The 24,362-nt window shown below is 46.4% G+C and overlaps 1 protein-coding gene across 1 annotated transcript in view; it reads right to left on the reverse strand.

Annotated features, from left to right (window-relative positions):
• The window catches only part of EPG5 (ectopic P-granules autophagy protein 5 homolog), a 186,254-nt gene that overhangs the window by 13,002 nt on the left and 148,890 nt on the right, over positions 1 to 24,362 (reverse strand). Inside the window, 6 exon segments of the mRNA XM_040336244.1 lie at positions 193 to 408; positions 3,124 to 3,343; positions 7,551 to 7,793; positions 11,061 to 11,205; positions 18,120 to 18,329; positions 22,639 to 22,824. Of these exon segments, the coding sequence (XP_040192178.1) occupies positions 193 to 408; positions 3,124 to 3,343; positions 7,551 to 7,793; positions 11,061 to 11,205; positions 18,120 to 18,329; positions 22,639 to 22,824 (1,220 nt within the window).

The raw sequence follows: 24,362 nt of genomic DNA on the forward strand, positions 1-24,362 counted from the left end.
AGAGAGGCATGCACATGGACACCCTAGGCTTATACTCGAGTCAATACGTTTTCCCCGTTTTTTGTGGTAAAATTAGGTGCCTCGGCTTATATTCAGGTCGGCTATTACTCAAGTATATACGGTATTTACAGCAGCCCTATAGTGCAATTATGTTCTATTAAATATACATTTTTTTCTAAGGGCGACTTTTACCTTGCAGACAGTGGCGATTTCCTCCCGAGTCCAATGGCCCCCAGAATCCCAGCCGTCATCCTCTCCTCTCCCAAAAAGCACAGTCTGGTCTGAAAGGACAGCAATATTCTTATAATTGTATCTGTCACTGTGCTGTCATTCTGCTCCACCTGGATCAAGGATAGCTGGAGAGTTTTGTGGAACCACAGGAAGAGTTTGGGCTCGTCATTCACAGAGCTGCGGGAGCAGAAACAGAATTAGACTAAATGGTTTTAAAGCAGAACTAAAGTTTTTTTTTTTTTTATGCAAACACAATGAAACTAATCTAAAGTAGTACATGCATGCATACTTGCAAATCTGTGTTAACTTTTGCATTAGTTATATTTTTTTGGTATCCATATGCCATCTTGTACAATCTGTTCCATTACCTTTGCTTGAAGGTGATAAAGGAGTTACTGCGGTCTGAGAAAAGTGATGCCATTATTCCCTCACAGGAAGTTCCATGAAGGAACTATTATCTTTGCTAAGAACTAGGCATGATTCATACCCACGCCTATCGTTTAAAAAAAAAAAAATAACAGAACAATACCTTCACTGTGCAGCTCGCTTTGCAGAGTGGCCCCGAACACCGACTTCTGGGGTCCCCCGGCGGCTCTCATGGCTCCTCCACACTTCAGATAACCCCCTAAGAGAAGCGCTCTCCCGGGGGGGTTACCTTACGGGCGTGCTCCAGAGTCCAGCATTCTATAGACACGAATGCCGGACTCGGCTCTGCCCCCCGCATCATTGGATTTGATTGACAGCAGCGGGAGCCAATGGCGGCACTGTTATCAATCTATCCAATCGGGACACGAGAAACCAGCTACAGATGGTGTGCTTGTTCCCGAACAGCGGATGGCAGCGTTCAGGTAAGTAAAACGGGGGGCTCTGGGGGACTGCAGCACTAAAAAAGCTTTTACAACTTAAAGTGGAGTTCCAGACGTTTTTTATTAAAAGTCAGCAGTTACAAAAAGCATAGTTGCTGGCTTTTAATAAACACTTATCTGCTCCACTGTCCAGCGACGCGACGCCCGGAGAGCTCCGCTCCTCTCCGCCGACGCCTCCATCCTAACTGTGGGCACCGGGCTGTGACAGCTTTCGGCTTCACGGCCAGACACTCACAGGGCATGCGCGAGCGGCGCTGCGCTACCTGATTGGACAGGGTGCCTGGGACCTGTCACGTGTCCCAGGCGATCGCCTACAGGGAGGGGCCGCCAAAGGCGATATGACCTATCCGGTCTCTGGGCGGAAGGAGGAAGTGGGACAGGAAGTCCCACTGCTCCTGAAGCCCCCCCCAAAAAATTACATGCCAAATGTGCCATGTAAGGGGGCAAGGAGTGGATTAAGTGGAAGTTCCACTTTTGGGTGGAACTCCGCTTTAATGCATAGAATGCATTAAAGGGGTTGTAAAGTTAAAAAAAAAATGTTTTTAAATAACAAACATATTATACTTACCTTCACTGTGCAGCTCGTTTTGCACAGAGTGTCCCCGAACCCTGTCTTCTGGGGTCCCTCGGCGGCTGTCTCGGCTGCTCCACGCAAGAACTCAACACCTTCATGCGAACGAGCGAGCATGGTGTTGAGTTCCTGCGGACGCACTCCCGTGATACAGCCAACGGCTATTGCCTCTCACTGTATCACTCGGCCCCCGCCCCCGGCGCGCCGTGTCATTGGAAGCGATTGAAAGCAGCACGAGCCTATGGCTGTGCTGCTTTCAATCTATCTAGTGTAGCCAATCAACGGCCAGGCTCACAGACAAGGAGGATGACGGGGGCGAGCGCGGGACTTTCGAGGGCTCAGGTAAGTAAAGTGGGGGCTCGGGGGAGCGGCATTGTCGGATGTTTCTTAGGATGCATTAAGGTGAAAAAACTTTTAACTTTGCAACCCCTTTAAGGTGAAAAACCATGAGGGTTTAACAACCCCTTTAAATGCTGCTGTCAAGCAAAAAGTCAGAGCACAGATCAGGATTGGGAGGAGACACATTGGAGTTAATTCACTAGGGAAAAAAAGAATGTGCGCTTTGCAAATTGCAGTTGAACTCTGCAAGAGCAGCTGCTCCAGAGCTAAGAAAATTAGCAAAAGCTCTGCCGACTTCCATCATCCAATCATGTGCAAGCAAATTGCTGTTGTATTGTTTCGCTTGCACATTATTGGTTGCTGGAAGTCAGCAGAGCTTCAGCTCATTTACTAAGCTCTGGAGCAACTGCACTTGAAGAGTGCAACTGCACTTTGCAAAGTGCACAGTCTATCTGCCTTTAGTAAATCAACTCCATTGCTCTGTTCGTAATGCAATGTAGGAGGATAATGACATGCTAGGAGGGAAGTGTGGAAAGCCTATGAGCTCTCATCTTTTATCAGCAGAAAATGTACAGTAGAACCTCGGATTACAAGCATAATCCGTTCAAGGAGAATGCTCGTAATCCAAAGCACTCGCATATCAAAGCGAGTTTCCCCATTGAAGTCAATAGAAACTAAAATAATTAATTCCGCATGGACTTCAATGGCATGCAATACCGCATGTGGCCAGAGGCTGGAGAGCCTCGGAAATGGCTGGAAAGGCCCGAGGACAGTTCGGCTGACTTTGGCAAATCTTGGAAAGACTCCGTTCCCGTGCCTTTCCAAGGTTTGCCGAGGTCAGCCGAGCGCTGTCCTCAGGCCTTTCCATGCATTTCTGAACGGCGCACCCCCACCTCAGGCCAAACGCGGTACTGCACACCTCTCTGGCCTGAATCCTGCTCGTTTTGCGAGACAACAATCGCAAACCGAGTTAGGATATTTTAAAATACAGTGCTCGTATTGGGAAACGCTCCTTAACCGTGTTACTCGCAATCCGAGGTTCCACTGTATTTTTTTTTAGGGAAAAAACAGGACTACTATGTGTTGTTGACACAATATACATAGACAGACTCCTACCTTGGCTGCACTTGCTCCAGCCACTTGGAGAGTCTCACCAGCACCCTCAGCTCATTGGTCAGGGTCTGTTCTTTGTTTAAGCACTGTAGGACATAGACGTGGAGAGTCAGGTAGCTTCCGAGAGTCAGGCATTCCTGTAGAAACTCCTCAGTGGTGAGCTCTGGCACTTGCAGGGATGCCAGTATCGGACCCCAGCCTGGGTTCTGGTTATGAAGCGTGTCTACAGTACAAGAAGGAAAAAAAATGGAAGCGCCTACATGTGTCTGTTTGCCAAAATTCAAACAAAATTTATTTTTAAAGCAGCTACAGCAACTGGAAATTATAAACACACAGCCTAAAGGGTAGTGCGCCCAAAAATTATTTCTAGATTAAAGCCTAGTACATACTAAGGCCCCGATTCACATACATTGGCACATATTTATGCCGGCATAGCGTATCTTTTTTACGCTACGCTGAACCAGCGCAGAGAGGCAAGCACAGTATTCACAAAGCACTCGCTCCCAAATCTATGCTGGATTCCCTCGGCGTAAGCCGGCGTAGGTGGAAGTGGGCGTGAGCCATGCTAATGAGGCGTGACCCCATGCAAATGATGGACTGAGCGTCATAAAGATATAATTAACGTACGCGCATGCGCCGTCCCGTGGACGTATCCCAGTGCGCATGCTCAGAACCAACTGCCTAAGTAACGTCGAATCACTGCCTACGATGTGAACTTAACCTACGACTAGCCCTATTCACGTACTACGTAAACTACGTAAAATACGACAGCTGTGTTCCCTTGTCCATACCTTAACATGACTTGCGCCTCATATATGGGGAATAACTTTACGCCAGATGTACGACTTGCGCAAACCGCGTATATTATGAGCCGGGCGCAAGTACGTTCGTGAATCGACGTATCTCCCTCATTTACATATTTGAAATGTAAATCAATGGGAGCGCCCCTTGCGGCCAGCGTAAATATGCGCCTAAGATACGACGGCGTAGGAAAGTTACGTCGGTCGGATGAAGCCTATTTTCCAGGCGTATCTAGTTCTGTGGGTATGGCGCACAGATACGACGGCGCATATTTACACTTACGCGGCGTATCTCGAGATACGTCGGCGTAAGTGCTTTGTGAATCCGGGCCTAAAAGTTTATTTCGCTCAACGCAGGGGGCTGAACCAAAGAAAAAAAAAATCAAGAGCTCGGGAGCCAATCGGATGCCAATCAGCAGACTTTTTTAGGTCATGCCCCTTCAACAGAAGCCGGACGTTGTACCCGCTTCTGTCAGACCGGCTTCCGAAAACACGGGCCAAATGTCGGCCATTTCCTATTGAATCGGCCGATACGCTCCATATTCAGCCCGTGTGTACGGGGCTTAAGGCTGGGGGCTGCCAAATCTGACCCCGAATAATTAGGTCTTTGATATTCCAACAAGATCTACCTGCCATAACTCCTAACGTTAAGGTGACCAAACGTATTTGTTCCAGCTCCTCCTGCTGCATTCTCCACTACATAAAACAAATATAGTAGGCAAAGTGGACCCCACCTGCGCAAAGTTTATGGAAATAGACAAGTTACAACCACATTGGAGGGGGTGCAATAAAACTGTCAAGATTGCCAAAATGGAGACTCACTGAATATATAATATGCAAACACTTGAACCTTTGGGTCTTAATAAAGACCTGGATATCAATTGTTGTATTAACAGTTAAATCCAATAGGATGGTGTTGGGCCTCCCCTGTTTGAGTTACTAGTTTAATGTATGCTTTTTGATCTGATTTACTCAGCTTTTTCATTTTAATAATTTTGGCTTTAGCTTTTTGGCTGCCATTTTCGGGGTCTCCAATAAAATGGCTTTAAAATGGTTCTCTAGCGTTTAATGCGTTTCTTTCTCTGGGACAATGGCTACTGGTGTCTACAACAAAATGGCACGTGCCTGCTATTGGTCCTCTAGCGCTCAATGAGGTTTGTCCCTGGGATAAGTGCAGCCGTTACTGGCCTCCACCCAAAAAATTGGCACCCACAGAATCGATGGTCCTCTAGCACGAGTTTTGCCCCTGGGATCATGGCCACTGCTATTGGCATCTACAATAAAATGGTGCCTGCCGAGTTGATGTTCCTCTAGTGATTGGGGCGTCTGTACCAGGCTATTTAAGGAGGTTTGCTTTAGAGGTCAGCGTTCCAAATGCCCTCTGAGGACGTGCTCTTGCCAGGGCTGGACTGGGACAAAAAGTTGGCCCTGGAATTCTTCCAGACTGGCCCACTTTGACAGGTCTCTCCCATGGCGGCCGGACAACCCCCCCCCCCCCCCGGCCACCCAAACCCAAGCCCCCTCTCCCCCCTTTACTCGCCATTTTACTTTATTAGAGTAGAACAGCTGGCACTGGTACTCTTATAGGCAGTACCGGTGGGGAAGCTAGACATGATTTCACCCGGGGCAAAGAATCAGTTTGGTGCCCCCCTTATGGGACACGATTAGGCAGAAATGAGAAACTCCCAGGCCATAGCTGTTGAGTCAGCTGTCTGTCCCCTCCCCCATGCTCCTCTGTCGTCCCCCCTGCTCCTCTGGTCCTCCCCCTGCTTCTCTGTTCCCCCCCAGGTGAGCGCTGCAGGAAGGGAGAGACAGAGGAGCGGAGGGGGGCAGCAGTCCGCTGTCACTGAAGCCGGCCCACTGAGCCATCGGCCCACCGGGAAACTCACTGTAGTCCCAATGGCCAGTCCATCCCTGGCTCTTGCACAACATTTATTAGGGCGGGATTACATTCTAACGTCACGCTGCCACTTCCATACCCGGATCTGGTGCCTATCTTAGAAAGTGGATTGTTACATTGTGTTTTATCACTGTGTGTTGGCCATTTGTTCTTGTTTCATGTGAATTTTAAAACTTCAATAAATGACTACACTATATGAGACCTCTCCGGTGTGGCTCCATGCAGTGAGCACTTTCTTTTCATGCAACCCCTACGTGCAAAGTGTGATGCTTTCCGTTGGTAGACATCGGCACCACCGGACACCTGTGCCGTATTATAGCAGATGGATAGTTGTGCACGAGAGATTGGGAATTCCTCTGTTATTGACACGCTCTTTGCTGATGAAAAAACAGAACAGAATCTGGTGAGCGTGGTGTCAGCACTGAACACAAGCGGTGGTGCGGAAGCCTTTCTTGGACACCAGAGGACACTAACAAATACAGATGGTGCAGCGCTCAAATAAAATAATAAAAGATGAATAGAAAGTCCATAAAATCGCAGTACACCTCCAGTGAGTGCCAATGTAGACAGATGACTGTGTAGGTAACTTCACACGTGCTAGACACACATCCACCACAAACATGAAATGGCCTCTCACCTCACCACCTGGACCCTTTGATTATGAAGGGTCAAATGCGCAAATGAGGGTGTAAATATCAGCAAATCCAGCAGTAGTAGAGACGTCACAGAGAAACCGATAGGTCATCCCAGGTCATGTAATAAACAAATGCCAAAACATAGTGCTCTCCGTTTGGATAAACGATTTAATCGTAATAAAGGTAAAAAAACACTCACAATGAAGGCACCACGACCGGTGCCGATGTATACAGCGTGTATATTGAGCAAAGTGATAGCCGCGGGTGACGCCACAAACCTCCCTCCGTACGCGTTACGTCTTCTATGGGCGGGGACTTCTTAAATCGTTTATCCAAACGGAGAGCACTATGTTTTGGCATTTGTTTATTACATGACCTAGGATGACCTATTGGTTTCTCTGTGACGTCTCTACTACTGCTGGATTTGCTGATATTTACACATAAAGCGCATTTGACCCTCCATAATCAAAGGGTCCAGGTGGTGAGGTAAGAAGCCATTTCATGTGGTGGTGGATGTGTGTCTAGCATGTGTGAAGTTACCTACACAGTCATCTGTCTACATTGGCACTCACTGGAGGTGTACTGCGATTTTATGGACTTTCTATTCATCTTTTATTATTTTATTTGAGCGCTGCACCATCTGTATTTGTTTCTCTGCAGGAATTTTGTGATTATTGACCCTGGTGTTAAGCTGCTATACAGGGGTTCATTTGTCATTTTTGCGCTGATTTATTTTCTTTTTACCAGAGGACACTACTCTATATACAGAATATACTTTCACTACTGGGACTCTACTATCTATAACAGTTGCCATGGTTATATAACGAGACTTATGTATACATATTTTGACTTATTTTTCATTTATTAGGTGCTGCATACTTATATCTAGGGTCACCATCAAGCCCATAGACATGCAACTGGCACGCTGGTTTAAAAGACAAGGGGCATAGAACACATCACCCACCCCTTATGTACTCTAGCATCTACCAAATGCCAAAAGATTTATAGGTGGACTGACCTTGAAAAAGGAATCTATGGTCTTTTAAAAGTCTGCGTGGAGAAAATGAAATAGCTGTCGGGAAAGAATCGGCTTACCATCCTTGAAGTAGGAGAGGATACAGGCTTCAGTGGCTTCTGCCATATGTTTGATGGAGGCCAGGCTCTGACAAGCTGCAGTCAGCAGAGGCATGACCATCAAGCCTTGTACTTTAGAGTCAATCCATTGTACCAGGGCCCCTCGTAGTGACTCAGCTGTGGTCACGCTGGCATTGTTCATTAACATCAGAAGTTCCATGAAGAGACTGCTCACTGCCATGTGACGCTTTTGCATTTCCAGATCTGAAAGACAGCCAGGGTCATGTGACTCCATGGTCAGACATTTTTGTTATGTACAGTAAATAAGACAGTAAATATTGGCTAAAGCTTTCAACGTGGACCTGATTTTCTATTATACAGTGCCGTGAAAAAGTATTCACACCCCTTGAAATTTTCCACATTTTGTCATGTTACAACCAAAAAATGTAAATGTATTTTATTGGGATTTTATGTGATAGACCAACACAAAGTGGCACATAATTGTGAAGTGGAAGGAAAATGGTTTTCAATTTGTTTTACCAATTGCCTTCAGAAGTCGCCTAATTAGTAAATAGAGTCCACCTGTGTGTAATTTAATCTCAGTATAAATACAGCTGTTCTGTGAAGCCCTCAGAGGTTTGTTAGAGAACCTTTGTGAACAATCAGCATCATGAAGGCCAAGGAACACACCAGACAGGTCAGGGATAAAGTTGTGGGGAAGTTTAAGGCTGGGTTCACACTTGTCCTACAAACGGTCCTACATTGGGAGCCTCATGTAGCATGACGTGTGAAAATCAATGTTTCCCTATGAGAGCTGTCTTAACTGGTCCTACACAAGTCGGTCCGACTTAAAACAGGGTTAGGTTATAAAAAAATATCCCAAGCTTTGAATGTCTCTCGGAGGAATGTTTAATCCATCATCCAAAAATAGAAAGAGTATGGCACAACTGCAAATCTACCAAGACATGGCCGTCCACCTAAACTGACCGGCCGGGCAAGGAGAGCATTCATCAGAGAAGCAGCCAAGAGGCCCATGGTAACTCTGGAGGAGCTGCAGAGATCCACAGATCAGGTGGGAGAATCTGTCCACAGGACAACTATTAGTTGTGCTCTCCACAAATCTGCCCTTTATGGAAGAGTGGCAAGAAGAAAGACATTGTTCAAAGAAAGCCATTAGGAAGTCCTGTTTGCAGTTTGCGAGAAGCCATGTGGAAGACGCAGCAACATGTGCTTTTTGGCCTAAAGGCAAAACGCTATGTGTGGCAGAAAACCAACACTGCACATCACCCTGAACACACCATCTCCACCGTGAAACATGGTGGTGGCAGCATCATGTTGTGGACAGGTGCTTTTCTTCAGTAGGGACATGGAAGCTGGTCAGAGTTGATGGGAAGATGGATGGAGCCAAATACAGGGCAATCTTAGAAGAAAACCAGAGGTTCCCCTTCCAGCAAGAAATGATACCCTAAACATTCAGCCAGAGCTACAATGGAATGGTTTAGATCAAAGCATATTCATGTGTTAGAATAGCCCAGTCAAAGTCCAGACCAAAATCCAATTGAGAATCTGTGGCAAGACTTGAAAATTGCTGATCACAGATGCTCTCCATCCAATCTGACAGAGCTTGAGATATTTTACAAAGAATGGGCAAAAATGTCACTTTCTAGATGTGCAAAGCTGGTAGAGACATCCCCAAAAAGACTTGCAGCTGTAATTGCAGAGAAAGGAGGTTCTACAAAGAATTGACTCCGGGGGGCTGAATACAAATGTACCCCACACTTTTCAGATATTTACTTGTAAAAAATTTGGAAAACCATTTATAATTTTCCTTCCACTTCACAATTTTTTCGCTCATTTGAGTTGGTCTATCCCATAAAATTCCAATAAAATAAATTTCCGTTTTTGATTGTAACATGACAAAATGTGGAAAATTTCAAGGGATGTGAATACTTTTTCAAGGCACTGAGCCTCCCGGGGGTTACTTCCGGGTATTGCGGCTCTGGCATTGTGATTGGCCGGAGGCACGATGACGTCACTCCCACGCATGCATGCGGGAGCCACCGATAACGGCACATGGACTGAAGCAACGGCACATAGGTGCCATTGCTTCAGTTTGCTTTAGTGTGCATGTGCTGACGACATCGGCACATGCAGGGGACAGGGGATAGCTCTTAAACCTTGCAGGTTTAGAGATATCCAGGGTAGCTACAGGTAAGCCTTATTATAGGCTTACCTGTAGCATAAAGTGGTTGCGAAGGGTCCTTCATTTCTTCCACTTCTGCCTGATTATAACAGTCATTAAAGGACAGATCTGAAATGAGGAGGCAAAGTCCTTCCTCTACCAAGATGGGTGCCACCACACAGAGACAAAGTGTAGAACAAGGTATGGTGAGTTAGTAATCGGGAAGAGGTACGTTGTAGGAAATTCAACAATATTGGTGATTAGTCCTTTGCGTGTATTTCAGATCTGAAATGAGGAGGCAAAGTCCTTCCTCTACCAAGATGGGTGCCACCACACAGAGACAAAGTGTAGAACAAGGTATGGTGAGTTAGTAATCGGGAAGAGGTACGTTGTAGGAAATTCAGGGGCAATATTGGTGATTAGTCCTTTGCGTGTATTTCTTGCGCACAACTTTCACAGCGGTGAAAACGGTTCGTTTTAAAGGGCATGTAAACCTAAAATAATAACCGGCAAAGAATCGCTTTGCTTCACATTTTGGCCCGGATTCAGATACATTGGTGGATCTATTGGCGGGCGCAACGTATCTCAGATACGTTATGCCGCCGTAAATTAGGGCGCAAGTTCCGTATTCAGAAAGAACTTGCGCCCTAAGTTACGGCGGCGTAACGTATGTGGTCCGGCGTAAGCCCGCCTAATTCAAATGTGGATGATGTGGGCGTGTTTTATTTAAATTACATGTGACCCCGCGCATCTGCCGTTTTTTTCGAACGGCGCATGTGCCGTTCGTGAAAAAGTCCCAGTATGCATGCTCGAAATTACGCCGCAAAACGTCAATGCTTTAGACGTCAACGTAACTTACGTACAGCCCTATTCGCGAACGACTTACGCAAATGACGTAACATTTTCAAAAGCCTCATATAGCAGGGGTAACTTTATGCCGGAAAAAGCCTAACGTAAATGATGTAAAAAAATGCACCGGGCGGACGTACGTTTCTGAATCGGCGTATCTACCTAATTTGCATATTCCTTGCGTAAATCTACGGAAGCGCCACCTAGCGGCCAGCGTAAATATGCAGCCTAAGATATGACGGTGTAAGACACTTACGCCGGTCGGATCTTAGGGAAATCTATGCGTAACTGATTCTATGAATCAGTCGCATAGATACGACCCCGCACACTCAGAGTTACGATGGCGTATCCGGAGATACGCCGCCGTAACTTCTCTCTGAATCCGGGCCTTTGAGTTTAAGCCCACTTCATATTAAAAAAAAAAATTGTTCAGAAATGTATTAATCTCCTGTGAAAGTGAGGTTTTCCTTTAAGAACCCGGGAATATGCAGTGAACTCACCTGGTGGACTGAAAATGGAAATGTCATCCAACAATTTGGACATCTCTTGCTCTAGGGCTGAAGTGCTGATTTTGTTGCTCTGTTCCAAAGAGCCCAAAAACTGAACCATCTGCTGCACAAATATCCGACACTTGGGAGTCACATCCTAGAGATGAGTGAAAAAAACAAGACACTGAATGGACCAAACTTGCTTGTATGGTAGGAAGTGTGCTCCCTTCCCTAACCCTAAAGTACACACGACGAGTTTTCCGAACGGGAAAACTGTGAGGAGAGCTTTTGGCCGGGAATCCCGGCCGTGTGTATGCTCCTCGCAGTTTGTCCGATGGGAAAACTGCCCAAAAATCGCCGGACAAAAAAAAAACCAGAACCAGTTCTTTTGTCTGTCGGTTTATGGGAAAACAAGCCGTGTGTAGGGGAAAGACTTGGGAACTTTTCCCATCGGAAATCCTGTACGTGTGTACGAGGCATCAGAATTTCTTCCCTTTTTACCTCTTCCAGGATTATGACACCGGCTGGTAACCTCTACTCATACCTTCTGTTCTCTATTAGATAGTAATGTTTAAAGAACAGACTCCTCATGCCTCCTTTCTCTATTAGGTAGTAAGTAAGCTCTGAAGAACAGATCCCTCATATACTTTCTGTCCCCTATTAGATAGTTGGTTCTAAGAAACAGAACCCTCATACCTCCTGTTCTCTATTATTTTATTTCCCCCCCCCCCCCCCTACTTCAGACTTAACCATGTACAGAGAGAAGGTAGCGAGGCTTGCCCGCCATTCATTTACCCGCCATGTCTCCTTCCTGGTTTCGCATCATATGTGGTTTTTTTTTTTGGTTTTTTTTACCCTCTCCCTTTCCTTTGTTAAATTTATCTTTATCATTCTTTTCATTTCTTATTCCATTTTATTTCTTTACTTACTGTTACTTTTTTGTTTTTTTTTAAAAAGGGAGAGCAAATTACGTTGTCACTACATAAGCATCTTTCCATAATCCAACTCTCTCCCCTCCACAACACCCCCTCCCCGCCCCCACCCCCACCCAACCCCCTGGCCTCTCTTATCTACGTATCAACCGGTTTTACCTGCTCTAGTCCTTATGGGTGCTACCTCTTGTCATTTATAATATATTATGTTAAGCGTCCAGCATCTCTGCATATTCCATTGTGGACTTAAACCTTTTCCACTCTTTCCATTTCTCTTCAAATTCGTCCCATTTTCCTCCATCTCTGAATCTCAGATATTCCATACTATAGATTTCGTCTATTTTTTTGGACCATCCTGCCAATGTTGGTCTCTCCAGTTGTTGCCAGTTACTAGATATTTGATTCTTGGCTGCGTTCAAGAACTGTGGGATTAATGTCCTCAGATATTCTTTGGTTGGCATTTGAGCCCCGTGTAAAATACAGACCCACGGGTCATCTGGAAGATCTAGGTTTGATATTTCTCAAATTTTTCGTCTTATCTCCACCCAGTATACTCTAATTTTGGGGCAGGTCCACCAAATGTGGGTCATTGTACCAACCCCACCGCAACCTCTCCAACAAAGATGTGTTGTAGTTCCTGGACTCATATGAATCCTATCTGGTGTGAGATACCATCGTACCATGCATTTGTAATTCTGCTCCATAATATTATTATTTGCCGATGTCGCATGAACTTTATTAATTAACTGCATAATCTCGTGTTCATTTACAGATGAACTCAACTCCTCTTCCCATTTCTTGATGAACGGAAATACGTTATGCAATTTCGGGGTATTCAGGATTTTATAAATCTTTGAGATTGTCCCCTTTTCGGTCTTATCCACACATAGTTTTTCAAAGGGCCGAAGATTTATTTCCGATTTAATCGGTTGTGGGAGACTTGTGTTTCAATTGCGCGTACCGCCATTCATCAATCCGTATAGTTTCTTTCCTATTTTTTAATTCCTGTAGTGTTAAAAGCTTGTTTTGTTCCATAAAGTCTTTTAATTGGGTATTGTCATTAATTATCCAATTACCAAATCTTTTTACAACTCCTGGTGGGAAAAATTTTGTGTCCTTTAAGGGTATAAGTGGTGAGTTATATTCCCATTTTTCTCTCCTGTGTATCTGATCCCAAAGTTTTAGTGCGTGACTTGTGATGTAGTGAGCTTCGGGACTTAATCCTCTAAACTGTGCCAGAACCCAAATTAGTTTCCCCAATAATATTTTACTAAGTTTATTTTCCATATTTACCCATCCTTTTTCTTTATTATTTTTAGCCCAATCTATTATTCGTGAAAGGATAATCGCGTGATAATACTTCCTAATATCAGGTGCCCCTAACCCCCCTTGTGTCCTATCCTTATCCTGTTCTCCATTAGATAGTAAGCGCTGAAGAACAGATCCCTGTTGAAGCCACAGAGATTTGTGAAGAGGGGGTATGTAACGGCTACCCACTGGTGTGAGGGTCTCAGCCGTTGGAGACGTCCTTTTCCCTGGCAAGCTGCGATATGCAGGTACCGCCGGTATATCCCATCGAACGCCCTTCCAAGAAACGAGACGTACTATGTTTGAAGGGTCAAGCAGACTGACTTTATTTGGCATATTTCACCTGCTTATATCTGCTTACAACCGTTACAAGAACAATGACATCTCCTTGAATTAATCACTTGGCCAGTTTCTAGCCGCTTCGGCACCGCACCCCACTTAACATTTCCTGGCCAGGCACATTCCTTTCTCAATAGAATTCAATTAACCTTTAAAACAATTATCACTCACACATAATCCCCATCAGCATACACCTCACAGGGGGGCTGTTTACCTGCACACAAGAGAGAGTTCATTATCTATGCGAAGGGAACATTAGCATTCAGCAATGAAAAGAGACTTGTCCAATTAACCCTTTGAGCTCAGAATACAATGTGGTAGATCCAACTGTAACAAGTCCTGCAGTTATTATCAATGTCCAGGCAGAATAGTCCATAATCCGTTACACTGCCCCCCTTTTGTGGAACACTCCGGCAGACTCGGATTGATCCTTTTCGGATCAACTTGGGGATGTCCGGTCTGCTGTTAGGGTAAAAGTTCCGTTTGCCTGGACAGTCCGTCGGCCTTCCCATTGGCTTACCAGGTCGGTAGCTGATGGTGACGGTGAATAATAGAATTCAATTCTGGAACAGTCACTTGCTTTGCTCTCTCAATGGCTCCCAAAACCTGTTGCTGATGCTCTTGGGACAGATACGGCACCACCTGGATGCAAATCCCATTTAATCTTTTGACAATTTCCGCCTGTTTGTGTATTTCAATGTTCAAGCCACGGGACATCTCATAATACATGGCGTAGTGTCGTTGCATCTCTGATTTCTCACTGGCCAACTTGTCACATTCCCATTTTAGACTGTGATATTGTGCCGGATCTACAGTACATGTCGGGGAAGGTAGTCTTACCCGGTTCTCAGCAGCAAGCGGGTTGATTCCAGCAACACGGGTGGTCACGGGACAAGCCGCAGCAGGTGTAGGTAAATAAGCCGAAGTCAGAGGGCCAATGTCGTTGCCCAGCACCACCTCGGCAGGTAGGTTGTCCATGATACCAACTGTGGTCTTTCCTGACCCGGCTCCCCAGTCTAAGTGCACTCGGGTGGTGGGTACGCGAAATACAGCACCCCCTGCGACCCGGACGGCAACTGTGCGAGTGGACACGTTCTCTGGCTTTACCAGATGTTTTTGAATCAGAGTGATAGTAGTCCCGGAATCTCTTAGGCCTTGTGCTACTTGTCCATTCACTCGTACCTCCTGACGGTGATGCTGACGGTTATCCGGAGAGGCAGCTTGTATTGGGTCTGCCTCATACCAAATTCCCAGACATTCCTCAGGGCCCCCCTCGGTCTCCAGGCAGTGGGCCGCAGAGGGACGTGATGGAGTGACCTCTGTGTTGGGTGTTGTGCGTCTCCAATTGTTATTTGTAGCTCTCAAAGTGCAATAACGAGCAATATGTCCCGTGTCGCTGCAGTGATGGCACGTCACCCTAGGCGAATCCCGGGGGTAGTTGCTAGGCCCCTGAGGACGTGGTGGGACTGGAGCCCGAAACTCTGGGCGTGGGGTGACGGTTGGAGTACGCGGTTCTACCTTCTGAGCCAGCCGCATAGTACCCTGGCTTACTTTCCTTGTCTCCGCGTACTCATCTGCTAGCCGAGTCGCCTCGTTTAAGTTAGCGGGACGGCGATTTCGTACCCAGTCTTGTATGTCTGCGGCCAGGTCTTGGAAGAAATGTTCCATTAGGAACAGCTGCAATACTTCCTCCTCGGTGTTGGCCTTGGACCCAAAGGGATGCCACCCTTTGTAACTGGTTGGCCCATTCCATGTGGGAGTCCACAGCCTTCTTCTTGGACTCCCGGAAGCGACGGCGGTAGGCTTCTGGAGTTACAGCGTATCGGGTTAGCAGCGCCTTTTTAACTTGCTGATATTGTAAAATATCCTCTGGAGCGAGAGCCCGAAAGGCTTCATTGGCTTTGCCCGACAATTTCCCCGACAAAATAGTGACCCATTGGTCTGGTGGTACCTGGTGTAGTGAGCACTGCCTCTCAAAATCTGCCAAATATCCATCGAATTCCTCCTCACTTTCTACAAAAGCTTTAAATGCAGTGAACGGTATTTTCTTTCCTGTTGCAGCAGGTGGGGGGGTAGGAACTGCAGGTGTAATGGGCTGTCTCGCTCTTATCAGTTCCAGTTCTTGTCCCCTCTTCGTTTGCATCTCTTCCCTTGCTTCCCGAAACAGCTGGTTGATTAGTTCCACGGACGTTTCTGGATACAACGATAATCTCCGCTGTACAATCCCAGTAATTACATCTTCTTTGCTGGCCGGTGCAAGGGGCTCCGTTCCTTCCATGGATCCATCCATTTCGTCCAGCTCCAGCAGTTCAGCTATCAGCTCCCTCTGTGGTCTGTTGCTGGCGCTCCTACCACGACTCTCTAATAAATCTTTCAGTGTGGATCTTTTCAGCCTGGCGTACTGCGACTCCATTCAGCACTTGCTCTTTGGATAAAAGGACCATCCCACCGCTGCCAACCAATGTAACGGCTACCCACTGGTGTGAGGGTCTCAGCCGTTGGAGACGTCCTTTTCCCTGGCAAGCTGCGATATGCAGGTACCGCCGGTATATCCCATCGAACGCCCTTCCAAGAAACGAGACGTACTACGTTTGAAGGGTCAAGCAGACTGACTTTATTTGGCATATTTCACCTGCTTATATCTGCTTACAACTGTTACAAGAACAATGACATCTCCTTGAATTAATCACTTGGCCAGTTTCTAGCCGCTTCGGCACCGCACCCCACTTAACATTTCCTGGCCAGGCACATTCCTTTCTCAATACAATTCAATTAACCTTTAAAACAATTATCACTCACACATAATCCCCATCAGCATACACCTCACAGGGGGGCTGTTTACCTGCACACAAGAGAGAGTTCATTATCTATGCGAAGGGAACATTAGCATTCAGCAATGAAAAGAGACTTGTCCAATTAACCCTTTGAGCTCAGAATACAATGTGGTAGATCCAACTGTAACAAGTCCTGCAGTTATTATCAATGTCCAGGCAGAATAGTCCATAATCCGTTACAGGGTATTTGTGGAGTGTAGTGGGTAATGTTAATAGTGAGTCCACTGACACCAGTTCTCGGGGGGGGGGGGGTTAGGGGGTAATAATGCGTCAGCTGACACCGGTGCTGGGGGTTAATAATGCGTCTGCTGACACCAGTCCTGGCGGTTAATAATGCGTCCGCTGACACCAGTGCTGGCAGTTATTAATGCGTCCGTTGACACCAGTGCTGGCGGTTAATAATGCGTCTGCTGACACCAGTGCTGGCAGTTAACAATGCGTCCGCTGACACCAGTGCTGGCGGTTAATAATGCGTCCGCTGACACCAGTGCTGGCGGTTAATAGTGCGTCCGCTGACACCGGTGCTGGCAGTTAATAGTGCGTCTGCTGACACCAGTGCTGGCGGTTAATAATGCGTCCGCTGACACCGGTGCTGGCGGTTAATAGTGCGTCCGCTGACACCGGTGCTGGCAGTTAATAGTGCGTCCGCTGACACCAGTGCTGGCAGTTAATAGTGCGTCTGCTGACACCAGTGCTGGCAGTTAATAGTGCGTTTGCTGACACCAGTGCTGGCTGTTAATATTGCGTCCGATGACACCAGTGCTGGCGATTAATAATGCATCCGCCGACACCAGTGCTAGCGGTTAATAATGCGTCCACGACACCAGTGCTGGCGGTTAATAATGTGTCCACGACACCAGTGCTGGCGGTTAATAACGCGTCCGCTGACACCAGTGCTGGTGGTTAATAATGCGTCCGCTAATACCACTGCTGACGGTTAATAGTGCGTCCGCTGACACCAGTGCTGGTGGTTAATGCATCCCCTGACACCAGTGCTGGCGGTTAATAATGCGTCCGCTGACACCCATGCTGTTTTTTGACGTTTGAAAGTTTGCATGCGGACCCCATGGGATAGGAAAACTTGTCTTGTGGCCCCCAGGAAATTGAGTTTGAGACCCCTGCTCTACATGATAGTAAGCTCTAAAAAACAAAAGCACTTCCTGTTCTATATTGGATAGTAAGCTCTAAGAAACAAGAAGACTATGCTGTGACAAGCAGGGCCCTATTTAGATTGGCAAGGACCCTCATACATCATGTTCACTATTGGATTGTAATAGTGGGAGTAATGATTAGGACCCTCGTACTTCCCGTTTCCTATTCAAGTATACACCGTAATGAGGACCCTCATACCTTCTGTTCTCTTAGATGCAAGTTTTAATAAGCAGGCCCCTTACATGTTCTGCTCTTTCTTAGATGATTAGCTGTAACGAGCAGAACCCTCATACCTTCTGTTCCCTGTTAGACTGCAAGCTAAAATGACCCTCATATCTTCTTTTACCTACAAACTGCAAGGTTTAATAAGCAGAACTCATGTTCATTATTAGTCTGTAAACCACAATTCGTAGAACCCCTAATAACTCTTTTATATGGAAACTGGAACATAATATTGTAATGTGAATACCAGGAAACAACAATAGCACATGGCCGCTTTCACTCACGGAATAGATACTGCAGTCGGGAAAAGAGGTGAGTCCTGCGGAGACTCGGAGCAGCTTCAAAAGGAGCTCATCTGCCAGATGGGAGCTCAGGATCACTGAAGGTGGGTAATGGCTGCTGAAATACCCAATGACGTTCTGGTAGGAGACGGCATCCACCAGGTGCCATGACAACGTGCCGGCTTGCCCTAAGAGATTGATCAGTGGAGCCCCCTGTCCAACCAAAAGATATCACAAGTAAATAACAGATAAACAAGAGGTTAGGAGCAAAACAGATTCGCAAGCAAAGCATAAAAATAAGACACGTAAAACAGTCATTGCCTAAAAAACAAGAATAACTTCAAATGCAAACTGTGCTCAGTTACGCCTCTGCTTTAGAAAACTGCGCTACACACTTCTTTCATTCAAAGCTTTACATTGTTAAAACGCATATGACATTTTTAGCAATTGGATTTATTAATTTCCAGCCAGTCGGGGAAGGAGGGATAGTATCATGTCATCCAAGCAGATGTCTGAAGGGAGATTATTTTACACAGGGTTTGCACAGCTGCTATCTAAGGATTGCTAGAGGAGAGCAACAGGAAAAAATGCAACAAAGAGCCTACAGCAGCCTCTATGCACAGGTACTATTAGATGGGATAACATGAGGAATGGCATGGTCACTTTAAATGCACATTATCTATACAGGGAAGGTGGGTGACAAAGAAGAAAAGGATCTGGAATCCACTGCACTTCTTCAACCTTTATTGAACTTTCTTTCAAATCATGGTATGGGCCTCCCATTAGATGAGATCAGTTTAATTGCTATACAGATAGGCCGGGATTCACGTAGCTCGGCGTATCTTTGAGCGGGCGTAGCGTAAATGGGCCGGCGTAAGCCCGCCTAATTCAAAGTAGGCAGGTAGTGGGCGTCTTGTATTAAAATGAATCGTGACCCCATGTAAATGAAGGGCCTAACGAACAGCGCATGCTCAGAAACACGTTGCATATACTCCCCAAGATACGACGGCTCAATGCCTACGATGTGAACGTAACCTACGCCCAGCCCCATTCACGTACGACTTACGTAGACGAAGTAAAATACGACGGCTGTTCTGACGTTTCCGACGTCCATACCTTAACATGACTTACTCCTGCTTTATGAGGGGTAAACTTACGCCGGACGTACGCCTTACATAAACGGCGTAGATTACTGCGACGGGCGTAAGTACGTTCATGAATCGGCGTACAGTATCTTGCTCATTTACATATTCAACACGTAAATCAATGGAAGCGCCCCTTGCGGCCAGCGTAAATATGCGCCCAAGATACGACGGCGTAGGAGACTTACGTCGGTCGTATCAAGCCAAAATTCAGGCGCATCTTGTTTTCTGAATCAGGCGCATAGATACGACGGCGCATCCTAGAACTTACGCGGCGTATAAGAAGATACGTCGGCGTAAGTCGTACGTGAATCTGGGCCATAGTGTGTATGTATGTATATTTTAAGCCGATTTTTCTTTTTTGGCAGGTGGCACTGATAGGTGGCATTGGTTGGCACTGGCAGGTGGCAATGGTTGGCACTGGCAGGCACCGATTGGCACTGGCAGGTGGCGCTGATTGGCACTGGCAGGTTTCACTTTACACTATTTGTAACTGAATGCAGAGAGAGACCAGCTGTCAGAATTCATTGTGATGTCGGGGCTCTGCAGCTATCAAACGCCAGTAAATGATTGGGCTGCTTACACGTAGCGGCCTGCCCAGATCCCATCCCATTGGCTGGTGTTTGATAGCTGGGTCCCACCCACAACCCGACATCACGCTGAATTCTGACAGCCCATTTCTGCATTCAGTTTCACACACTGAGCGGCAGAGCCTCTCAATGTGTGAAACCGTCAGTGGAGTGTGGGGAAGGGAGGCAATCGGCAGAATTTGTACAAAGATCAGCCGCTGCCAATTTCTTAAAAAAGGCCAAATATCCGCCGATATATCGGTCGACCTCCAATATATATATATATTGGTGCGAGTCCTGGAAATAGGAGATTATGAGCAAGTGCTAACTGTATTGCCAAACAAGTTATTTTTCAGCTGGTACCCCACCTGGTCGGTGATGATTTTAACCACTTCCGGACCGCCGCATGTAGATATACGTCGGCAGAATGGCACGGACAGGCACATTGGCGTACCTGTACGTGCCTGCCTAGACGTGGGTCGGGGGTCCGATCGGGACCCCCCCCCCCGCTACATGCGGCAGTCGGAAATCCTCGGGGAGCGATCCGGGACAACGGCGCGGCTATTCGTTTATAGCCGCCCCATCAAGATCGCTCCGCGGAGCTGAAGAACGGGGAGAGCCGTATGTAAACACGGCTTCCCCGTGCTTCACTGTGGCGGCTGCATCGATCGTGTCATCCCTTTTATAGGGAGACTCGATCGATGACGTCAGACCTACAGCCACACCCCCCTACAGTTGTAAACATACACTAGGTGAACCCTAACTCCTACAGCGCCCCCTGTGGTTAACTCCCAAACTGCAACTGTCATTTTCACAATAAACAATGCAATTTAAATGCATTCTTTGCTGTGAAAATGACAATGGTCCCAAAAATGTGTCAAAATTGTCCGAAGTGTCCGCCATAATGTCACAGTCACGTAAAAAAAAAATCGCTGATCGCCGCCATTAGTAGTAAAAAAAAATAAAAATAATAAAACTATCCCCTATTTTGTAAACGCTATAAATTTTGCGCAAACCAATCGATAAACGCTTATTGCGATTTTTTTTACCAAAAATAGGTAGAAGAATACGTATCGGCCTAAACTGAGGAAAAAAAAATGTATATATGTTTTTGGGGGATATTTATTATAGCAAAAAGTAAAAAATATTGCATTTTTTTTTTCTATTTGTGGGGAAAAAAGGACGCCAATTTTGTTTGGGAGCCACGTCGCACGACCGCGCAATTGTCAGTTAAAGTGACGCAGTGCCGAATTGTAAAAACCCCTTGGGTCATTTAGCAGCATATTGGTCCGGGTCTTAAGTGGTTAAAAGAACATTCAATAAAAGGTTGAGGAAGTGCAGCGGATTCCGGATCCTTTTCTTCTCTCCGGCTTACAGACCAGCTGTGCTAGCACCTTCACTCTGGGTGGTAAGTAGGTGGACTGCTTATTACTCACCTGGAGTGGCTTTGCTTGTATAGGGAAAGTGGGTGGTTAAAGTTGATTTTAACACGTTTTAATTAGCCATATATAATTTCAACAGCCAATAATAATAAAAAAAAAATAAAAAAATCCATTTGACTGAGAGGGGTAGATCCTCGTTTAATGGCGCATTATTGCGCCGGGCGTAGCGTATCTAAGATACACTACGCCGCTGTAACTTACTTGGCTTTGTTTCGAATCCTCAACGAATTCACGCCGTAAGTTACGGCGGCGTAGTGTATCTGTTGCGGCGTAAGGGCGCGGAATTCAAATAAGAGTGATGGGGACGTGTTTTATGTTAATACGTCGTGACCCGACGTAAACAACGTTTTTTTTTAACTGCGCATGCGCCGTCCCTGGGGGTATCCCAGTGCGCATGCTCGAAATTAAACCGAAACCCGCCAATGCTTACGACGGTGACGTCATTCTACGCAAATTTCTATTCGTGAATGACTTCCGCAAACGACATAAAAAATTCTAAATTGTACGCGGGAAGGACGGCCATACGTAACATTGAGTACGCTTCAGTATAGCAGGTTTAACTATACGCCGGAAAAAGCCGAACGCAAACGGCGAAAAAAAAAGCGACGGGCCGGCGTACGTTCGTGGATCGCCGTAAATAGCTAATTTGCATACTCAACGCGGATTTCAACGGGAACGCCACCTAGCGGCCGCCGAAAAATTGCATCTTAGATCCGACGGCGTACGAAGACGTACACCTGTCGGATCGATCCCAGATGCCGACGTATCTTGTTTTGAGGATTCAAAACAAAGATACAACGCGGGAATTGCAAAATTACGCCGGCGTATCAGTAGATACGCCGGTGTAATCCTTTTGTGGATCTGCCCCCATATCTTTAAATTCTCATCAATGGCCGGGTTTCCATGGTTGGAAATATCATACTTAAGCCTCATACACACGGTCGGATTTTCCAACGACAATTGTGTGATGGCAGGGTTTTGCCGGATAATTCGACCGTTTGTACGCTCCATCGGATAATTGTTGTGGGAATTTCTAATTTTCCGACAACAAATGTGTGATGTCGGATTATCCGAACGTGTATACACAAGTCCAAATGATACAAAAAAATCCAAAGTACAAACACGCATGCTCCGAACCAATGCTAACCATAACACAACATTAGCAGAAGTTGCCCAAAGGGTGGCGCTAAAGAGCTGTAAAACCACGTAGTTTCATGTATGTTGGCTGAAAAAGTTCTGCCATCTGTATGCAGAACAAGTTCACGGCCAACGCCCTTCGCACAAAACTCCACGGATTTGTCCGATGGAAATACGATCGTCTGTACGAGGTTTTTTGATTGCAAAGTCACAGACAAGCCATAATACTTACCGGCTCATCAATGAGCTTTTCCTCTTTGGTGAGGAAGACCATCATATAGAGGAGACAGACCAGCATCCGGTGCGTTTCCGGGCGAGGAACGGGACCCCAGGCGTCTGCTAGGACACTCACCCAGTTCACGTCGCACAGCACAGCTCCCAGGAAGAGGAAGCAACTTTTGGGACTACCTCGCTCGACCTACAAGATGAGAACAAGCAGGGGATAAAGGATGAAGGAAGAGTGACAAACCAAATCAGAGCATTGGTGGGAATAATCAATTCCTATTGGTTTGGTGTGTTTGTATTACCTTGGGAGCAGGAAAAGGCAGGGTGGGAACAAACAAGAGGGTAAGTGAACCCAGACAAGAGGTAAGTGAACCCAGGGAGGGTGTTTACCATCACTGGACATGGGGAACGTGGATATAATGACTACCACTACATATAGCACCAGCACTGTAAGCCAGGCTGTGACCACCTTTACAGACTGGAAGTGAACGTTGTTCTACCCCAGGAAGTGAACGTTGTTCTACCCCAGGAAGTGAACGTTGTTCTACCCCAGGAAGTGAACGTTGTTCTACCCCAGGAAGTGAACGTTGTTCTACCCCAGGAAGTGAACGTTGTTCTACCCCAGGAAGTGAACGTTGTTCTACCCCAGGAAGTGAACGTTGTTCTACCCCAGGAAGTGAACGTTGTTCTACCCCAGGAAGTGAACATTGTTCTACCCCAGGAAGTGAACGTTGTTCTACCCCAGGAAGTGGACGTTGTTCTACCCAGGAAGTGGACGTTGTTCTACCCAGGAAGTGGACGTTGTTCTACCCAGGAAGTGAACTTTGTTATACCCAGGAAGTGAACTTTGTTATACCCAGGAAGTGGACGTTGTTCTACCCCAGGAAGTGGACGTTGTTCTACCCCAGGAAGTGGACGTTGTTCTACCCAGGAAGTGGACGTTGTTCTACCCAGGAAGTGAACGTTGTTCTACCCAGGAAGTGAACGTTGTTATACCCAGGAAGTGAACTTTGTTATACCCAGGAAGTGAACTAAACTGCAGCAAGCAATTGTCACCACAATATTCACATAGCTCTGCAGTTTCCTTCATCATCCGCCTGCACACTGGACAATAATTCAGAATCATCATAACACTGACAATAGCAAGGTGGTGACACAGGAAGCTAAAAGGTGGACATAGGAAATGGTGGTGTCACCCTTCTGTGGGTGCAGTGTGGCAGAAGTGAATGAATCACAAACCTAAAAATAGAAGAATTTCAAGTATTTAGAAGTTTGCCTTAAATTGTAAAGGATTTTTTTTTGTTTTAGTTTTTTTTAACAATCATCTCTATAATTTACCTGCTCTATGCAATAGAATTGCACAGAGTGGCCCTGAACCTCCTCAGGTTCCCCACCAATGGTCCTGGCTCCTCCTCTCTGTCCAGTGCCCCCACAGGAAGCCGCTTCCCATGGGGGCACTTGTCTATGCTCGCGCCCCAGCCCTGCTGCTGCATCTATTAACACAGACAGCAGGACTCGGCCCTGTCCCGTCACTGGCTTTAATTGACAGCACTGGGAGCAAATGGCTCCTGGTGCCCCAACAAAGCCAGTGAAACCCGGAATGGAGGGGAGAGAAAAGCTGCAGACGTGCACAGTGCTGGATCAAATGAGGCTCAGGTAATTATAGGAGGGGATTAGGGGGCCAAAATTGATGCCTAAACTTTTTTTACCCTAATGCATGGAATGCATTAA

Source organism: Rana temporaria, chromosome 1 (assembly GCF_905171775.1).
Source record: "Rana temporaria chromosome 1, aRanTem1.1, whole genome shotgun sequence".
Classification (NCBI taxonomy): domain Eukaryota; kingdom Metazoa; phylum Chordata; class Amphibia; order Anura; family Ranidae; genus Rana; species Rana temporaria.